This window comes from Macrobrachium rosenbergii, chromosome 42 (genome assembly GCF_040412425.1).
Source record: "Macrobrachium rosenbergii isolate ZJJX-2024 chromosome 42, ASM4041242v1, whole genome shotgun sequence".
In the NCBI taxonomy this organism is placed as follows: domain Eukaryota; kingdom Metazoa; phylum Arthropoda; class Malacostraca; order Decapoda; family Palaemonidae; genus Macrobrachium; species Macrobrachium rosenbergii.
The window spans coordinates 4,302,472-4,310,481 of record NC_089782.1 but is presented as its reverse complement, the minus strand read 5'-3'; the positions used below and the strand labels follow the sequence as shown (position 1 = coordinate 4,310,481).

Sequence of the window (8,010 nt, the reverse complement as noted above, 5' to 3'; positions counted from 1 at the left end):
TTTTATGAAAATCTGTACAAAGAAGAAGCTGTTGACTGAGAATTAAAATATAGATTTCTTGAAAATTCGAACACTGTCATTAGATGATGACATGAATTTAACCCTGAAAGCTGAAGTAACAGAGACAGAAGCTTTGAAAGCTGTATGTGGAATGCAAAATGGGAAATGCCCTGGTATGGACGGATTAGCTGTCGAATTTGACAAAACTATGTGGAGTATTGTAAAAATCGAATTTATGAAAGTACTGAGATATTCATTTACTAAATTTGAAATGTGGAAAGACTCAAATAAGGGAGTTATTAAGCTTGTACCGAAGAATGGAGATAAGTCTGATCTTAATAACTGGAGACCTATAATTATGTTAAATGTAGAGTACAAAATTATAGCAAAGGTTTTAGCAAACAGGTTAAAATCAATGCTTTCTACATTCGTATCAAAGAAACAAGTTCTGTGCTGTCCCTGGAAGGTCAATAAATAATTGTAGCACTTTGCTAAGGGATATGATATACTTCTTGAATAATGAGAACCCGCCACCTGCCCTCATAAACCTTGATTGGTACAAAGCATTCGACTGGGTTAATCTGGACTTTCTCTTCGGAACGCTGTCCGAACTTGGATTTCCTTTAGATTTTGTAAAGTTAATTAAAATTCTTTATAAGAATGACAAAAGTTGCATATCTACAAATGTCCATATATCTGACACTTTTCTTATAAGTAAGTCTGTTCGACAGGGTTGCCCTTATCAATAACTTTATTTGTGTAGCTCAAGAACCCTTGTATAGAATGCTGAAGTTAGGTTGAGGAATTTTTCTCCAGACCTTCCAAATGGGTTAAAAACTATTGTAGGTGGCTTTGCTGATGAGAGCACTATTATGCTGAATACGTTAAAAGATACTGAGGAAACTTCACGTGTCATTAATGAACATGAAGAAGCAAGTGGAGCGAGACTTAACAAAAAGAAAACATACGTTGTGGGAACTGGATCACGGTAAGATAAACTTGACTGGCCAGAAACCGGGATAGAAAGAAAAACAGGCAGTATTAAAATCCTAGGTATAATCCATAACAATGATTACGAACTATCTGTAAGGATAAACTGGGAAAACATCCAAGATGATATTACGAAAATGTTAGGGGCCACTTTATGAACGAAGACTAACTTTTTTCCAAAAGAGTGTACTAGTTAATGCAAGTGTACTATCAAAGGCATGTTATGTTTCCCAGGTGTATCCGGTTCCAGCTGATGTTGGTAAATGTACAGAAAAGTGTATTTTCAAATATCTGTGGAATGGGAATTAGCAACCCATTAAAAGAAAAACTATGTACCTCCTAAAGAGTCAAGGAGGATGTGGTATTGTAAACTTAACTGTGAAAGCAAATTGCTTGCTTTTTAGCAGCTTCTACAAATGTATTATTAATAGACCAATAGGATGTGAAATAACTGCATATTATTGTAAGCTGGGACTTTCTTACCTTGTTGACAGCAAGATTTAAGGAATCCACCATTTTTAGCACTCCATATTATGACAAATTAATAACGATATTTCATTCTGCAATAAAGATAAAGACCTATCTTTGCTAAAATCAAAACATATTTATTGTTACACGGTGAGTGGTGAATCGCTTCTGCCAAACATTGAAGAAAACTATCTGTTGTTTAACGTTCACAATTCCGAGACTCTCAACTCACTATATAAAGAAGCCACACATCTTTATCTGTACTCAGAGATATGTCACAAATTATTTGTACTCAGAGATATGTCACAAAGGAGGTCGTAGCAGTTATCTGTGCAAATATATTTTTCCTAACTCTGTTTCCAACATTATGTTCCAAAAGCAAGTATTACGGTGAAGATTGTATGCATGTTAGACGAAGCACTGGAGAAACATATGCATGGCCTTAAGGGTTCCTCAAACAAGCCATTGCTACTCCGTATGATCAAGATAACGTGATCGTTTGTGGCGGTGAGACGGAAACAGGCTGAGAGATGCAACATTTCCCTCGGCCATTACTATCCATAGTTGCCTTGACGAGCTCCAATATCTGCTAGATTCTGGGAACCTTGGGGTCTTGGCCAGGCCCTCCTGGAGCTACTCATCTACGCGCCTGGCCGAGCTTTCGGTCGGTATTCTTTAGACCTTGGCCTATAGAGGTCACCTGCCACCAAGTCGGACGCCCAATTCGTGAACCGTACTCAAGAAATGGCGTCGGTGTGAACCCTACACTAATTTAAAGATAAATAAAATTAAATTGCATACGTAGTACTCAGTATAAATTAGGGAGTTTTAGTGGTAAGTCCCAAGTGCCTGTCATCATTTGTCTTCATTAATTTTTAAAAAAGATTCAGATTAAGAACTTTACTGCATGCATGTGAGGCTTCACAATGGTGTGACTTTTATTTCTATTCAGTTGTCTTATTAAGACATTAGTGTTGGTTTATATATAATATTATAATCGTAATGTCTCCTTTTGATATCTCCCTTAAATATTTATTAAAAAAAGTATATATTAATATATTTGGCAATAAACCAGTTAGGTTTTGATGCTTACCTGTGAGTTTCTGATGTTAAATTTGCCTCTTTGGTATTCAGCACATATAGTGTATTTATACGTGTTTTTCTGTAAATAAAGTTCACGAGTAACTTCTTCCGTCTCTCTCTCTCTTGTTTCCAGAGAAGAAATTATTCTAATGTCAAAGTAACTTCATATATTAAAATGGAAGTAAATCTCGCTATGCAGAGCATTAATTACATTTTTATGTAATCACTTTAACAGAAGGCAAATTTCCAAGGAGGGTTATGGTAGAGACTGCTCGTAAACAGTTGCCAAATCAAGACCTCTAAAGGTACAGAAGAAAAAGTCCCTGGGTTGAAGGAATAAGTAAGGGTGGTGAATAAGCTCCCATGCCTAGATGGCAAGGGCCCGTGGTTGCATGATGAAAGTGCGGTCAGTTTCACCACAGGTTTCGTAGTTTTTAGAGAATCTGTTTTACTTTCTTGCGCCACTTACCACCTCCCTAGTTTTCTGACTTTTATTTATTGGTGCATTTTTATTTGCTTTTTTTTTTCCTTGTAGCTCTTTCTTTGTTTACAAATAACAATTTATTATATTCTACCTGACGGAAGTTTAATATCAGTTACCTTGAACGTTTGGTCTTTGAGATGAAACGTTGCACATTTTGAGCAATACTGAAATCGACAGCATTAAAGCTTAGAAAATAATTTTGTAGGCCTTACAGTATGTCAGATTGAACTTTTCGGCTCTAATGCTTTCAAGTGTGACTTTATGATCTATCTCGGTTGCAGCCAGCCTGCGGTAAAGTCTTGGCCGTCTCCTTTAAACCAAAGTTTGGTCTATAAACATGTACTTGTACTCATTTCCTTCTTCCTGTCAGTACCTATATTTCTATATGTTTAGGCTATATTCTGTTGAGGTGACTGACTGGAGCGGAAGTAGTTTGACATAATATAGAGGGATCCATTCTTCCACTTTCTTCTGAAACGTTCTTTCTTACCAGGTAATTTTTAATTTAAAATTTGCTATCTTTGCCTTGCCACATTCGTCACCTTTTCCTTTATATTTTACACGTATATTATCCTCACTGAAAGCTACTCCACAACATGAAATCATAGTGAGACGATCTGCCATTGGATTACACGATTGAGTCCCATAGTTCATTTATACATTTTCGTACTTGTTACCTTTAAAATTAAAAACAATATCAATTAAAAAATTAAAGAAAATTAAGGTACACAAAGAACTGCCATAACTGTAATATATTGATGTTATACAGGAATGAGTTTCCTAAAAAATTACTTTAGCTTCGAGTGCGTATATTATTCTACATGTATATACAACCGAACCTTGACATGGAATCTTCTGATAAACCTGGCAAAACCTTCACAATAGTGATACAGACAACAACAATATTGATAAGGAACAGAGTTTGTATGCTAATTCTGTTTACAGTAGCTTTCTTTAAAAAGTCATTTTAAGAACCATCTCAGGCACTATTAATCCTATACTTTGTATTAAAATACTTTTACAAAGCCTTTAGAATAAAGGTTTGTTTGAGAAATGGGGTCAACTTTTTTATGCACGTAAAGATAACCCATTATTGAAGTGAAACTATGCTCATTAGTTCCTTATATTTTCCAAAGAATTGTCAAGTAATCATTAGTAGGTAATTTGTATAATCCTTTTCTACTTGCAACGATATGTAGAAAGATAGCAAAATGGCTGTTATTACGAATTATCAAGGATTATGCTTATAGCAAAAGCAAAGTAAGATAAGCAGTCATAATACAATATTACTATATTTAGGAAAAGTGTGTGTGCTTTTTCTGACAATCTTGTTGGCTGAACTTGGTTAGTTTATCTCTTATGAAGATAGCACGGTGAAACTGGCTTTACTAATCCCTTTTAAGAGAGAACGGTGAATTTATTGCCTTAGCTTATCAAAGCGGATTGTCTGTGGAACTGGCACTCCAAATTCACCAGTCAACGTCTCATTCAGGCGTTTAATGATGTTTCTGGTGTCAATATTGTTTTGAACACAGGGAGGGGATCGAGTTTACCTGGACCACGTTAATACCAAGTTTGGTGTTAAGTTTGGTTGGTATAAAAAATAAAATTACGAAAAATAAAACACAAGCTATCACACACTTTTCTATAGAAGTATTTATTGACAATTAACAAAATGTAAGTTTATCTCAGCAACTTTAAATCAAGTTGACAATCCAGTTCGGACCCATACTTTTCACTTAAGTTCAGTTTAGACTGGTTAGTATTCAAGGCTTTAATGTCTGAATGTAAATTACGAATTTGTGAACAATTTCTAATGGTAGTTATTACTTACTTTCTGATGATCACATTGTAGCTTACAGTCTTGAAATAGTTGATAACATTTTTGTCTCATTGACTGAAAGCTCTGATGAATTTCTTGCAAACTTCTATTTTTTTTCTCAAGCTCTTCTAGTTCAGCTTCTAGCTGTAGCCTATATTCCTTTCTTCGTAAATAATGTGACTTTGGGTAAACCTTAAACTGTTCTCCTTGATGATTTTTGTCATAATTATACTTCAGGGAAGTATTAGCATCTGATTTCAAGGCGTCTTTGTCTCCAAAGCCATCTAGTCCATTATGAGACAGTGCAACTGCTGGAGCAAAAGGAACAGCAACAGACTTGCGACGAAGCCGGGAATCCTGTTGTAAATTGTAAGATGTCACTACACTGGATAATGATTGTCTTTCATCAGTTGGGTTTTCGAACTCTGGACCTTCTTCTAAAGAACTGTAGGTAGTTTCTTTAAGGGATGCAGATGTACCAGATGCAACTTGTTCTGCTCTCCCAAGATCAGCTACGTTACCACGAAGTTTAAATTTAACAAGAGGACGCTTTGATGTACAAGTTGATTTTACTTTATAACCCTTAGCAGCATTTTGCTGACATCCATTTCCAGGTGTAATGTCTACAAACTTTCTGGATGGAGAGGAATCCAATGCAATGGGTTTAATACTTTCAACAAATTTTGCGTTTGGTTCGGCCTTCACCGAATTAAATTCGGCAGATTTACAGTCAAGTTTAACAGATTTTAAAAAACTTGTTTCCCGTGCAGTTGCAGACTTTTGTGTACCATTAGAGGCTAATGTATAGTCTAACGGAGAAGGAATATTGGATCCCAAAACTGAATGATGTGGATCTCTCATAATGTGTTTCTTCAAAACTGAGTTGTTCTTCATTAGACTACCTTTCAAAATAAAATTTCCCTTTGATGTTTTAAGAAAAAAATACTTGGGAGAAGTAAATGCGCTGCTACAATAGCTGTTATTGCCTTTACTACAAAGTTTTTTAGTATTCACCTTGTGGCATATCATCTTATGATTTGGCTGATAACTGGTACCTCTAGATCCATCACAGGCTGTTGTACTTAAAGAATGAGACTGGTTTCTTAGGCCGGAAGCTTCTTCAAATTGAAATTTGTTCTTTGGAGGTGCAGAGCTGGTAGAGGGTTCTGAGCATAAATAGAAATCGTGTCCTTTAACCATTAAATTAGGCTGTGAGGTCATCTCCACTGACCCTAGGTGCACTTCTGCAGCTACTGCTTCATGTCCATTGAAATCTTGTAAAACGTTTTCTGGAAATGAATATCTCCCCTCACATACCTGTAAAAAGTATAAAATGAAAAGTTAGAAAAAATAAGCAAAAACATTATATATATGCCTTAATGGGTAATCGTTCACAAAGTTTAGTTACTATTTCTGATAGCAATAGTGATACCAAACTGCGAACAAGGGCAAAAACATTACCGAGTTGTTGAATATTAAAACACTGAACTGGAATAAATGGAATTTGCAAAATTGGCTGGGGCTATTTTTTGAGTTATTTGGTACTTACAGAAAAGGAAAAGAGTTCATAACAAACGTCATTCATTCAAAAGCTAGACCAAATTCATCTAGCAATGCTTGTAGAATGTAACCCACCCAAGAAAGCAGCAGTAGATTTTTATGTACTGGCAGTAAAAATAAGAAACAACAACGATATACAGCATAGTTTCTTCCAACATATGACCGCATATTTCATGTGATGGAAAGTGGAAATGCAAAGTCTCTTTAATAAGTGGTGAAATATTCCAAAGTAAGAGCTTCATACTTTTTGTTGTACAATGAATATTGCAACAGTTTTTTTTGTATGATCTTAGTATTTTCCCACTTATACTTATATTAGTGATTAGAAAGGATTATTCCTGTTTGTGTTTAACTGGTCATGTGTTCTGCGAAGCATATTGCCACTAATATGCCTAAGATTATGAAACATTTCTGTAGTTTCTATTGAAATGACCCCGTTTGCCATTTTTGATGATTTTGCAAGAACAGAACTGAATAGTAGTGTAGTTGCAAGCCTTTCCTAATTATCTAAACCATGTTTGGCATGGGAGCCTGGAAGTACAGAATTTCTTTACTATTCCTAATTACAGACTCAATTTGTCTAAGAATTTACGCGATCTAGGTGCCTACCCAGCACCTAGATCTTGTGTACTCATGTTTCCTAAATAATGATACCCTTTCAACTGTACATCCAATAAGTAATTTCTCAGTTTCTTCATCGCCTCCAAAAGCTTTCAGTAATAGACTTTGTTTCCAGTATATCTTTGTCACATTTTCTCCGTGTAACTAAAGTACCACAAAAACATTCTCACCAGTAATTTTCAATTCATGCAATTCAGTCCCAAAGCTTCCCCTTTGGTATTTTATTTACATTCATTAACCACGTTTCATTTCCATATGCAGAGATCCTGCTACTTTTATTCTTCCTTTTTGCCCTCAAAATCTTACGCTTAATCTTGTAAAGAATCGTAGATTCTTTCACTAGTATTTAGAGCATCCCTACATCATCACTGTCTAGCACTGATTCATCTACAAACACCAATCATTTAACACTCCATTCACTGAAATTTTTTGCACTCCAAAAATTCGCTCCCTGTCCTTTCACTGGCACCTCTCATTATTTCATCAATTAACCTAAAGAACAGATGGAACAACCATGGAGGTAATAACACACCTTCCTGATATGTATTATTATCAAAATGTTTGTTTTAATCATACTAACATGATTAATCTTAGCAATTTACCCGCAACACTTCCCTCTGTAAACATTTGAAGTCCTCATCTCCCATGCAATTCTTTTACCTCCTATCTACTGCACCTATGCCCAGCTACATATAAAGACACACGCTCCATCTACACGACCCACGAATGATTTGTGTGTGTGTGTCAAATCAAATTTTACCAGAGGGGTGTTTTGAGGTCAGTCAAAGATTGCAAGTATCTGCCAATGTGATTTGCACAGTTCCATAAATAATAAACAAATACGCTGCGCTGTGTTATTTATATTTCATTCCACTAATACACTTACCAAAATAGCTTAATTACCTAAACTGTGGAAAATATACTGTATTTGCCATTTCGTTCAAGTAGATGTTAGTGGAAACAACAGTTTGAACACCAACTT

The 8,010-nt window shown here is 35.5% G+C and overlaps 1 protein-coding gene across 1 annotated transcript in view; it reads right to left on the bottom strand.

The window, feature by feature from the left end:
- Positions 1–4,656: 4,656 nt before the first annotated feature.
- Positions 4,657–8,010, bottom strand: part of LOC136827885 (uncharacterized) — a 38,571-nt gene continuing 35,217 nt past the window's right edge. Inside the window, exon 2 of the mRNA XM_067085353.1 lies at positions 4,657–6,164. Coding sequence (XP_066941454.1) covers positions 4,839–6,164 — 1,326 coding nt within the window. The 3' untranslated portion in view covers positions 4,657–4,838. The remainder of the gene's footprint in view (positions 6,165–8,010) is intronic.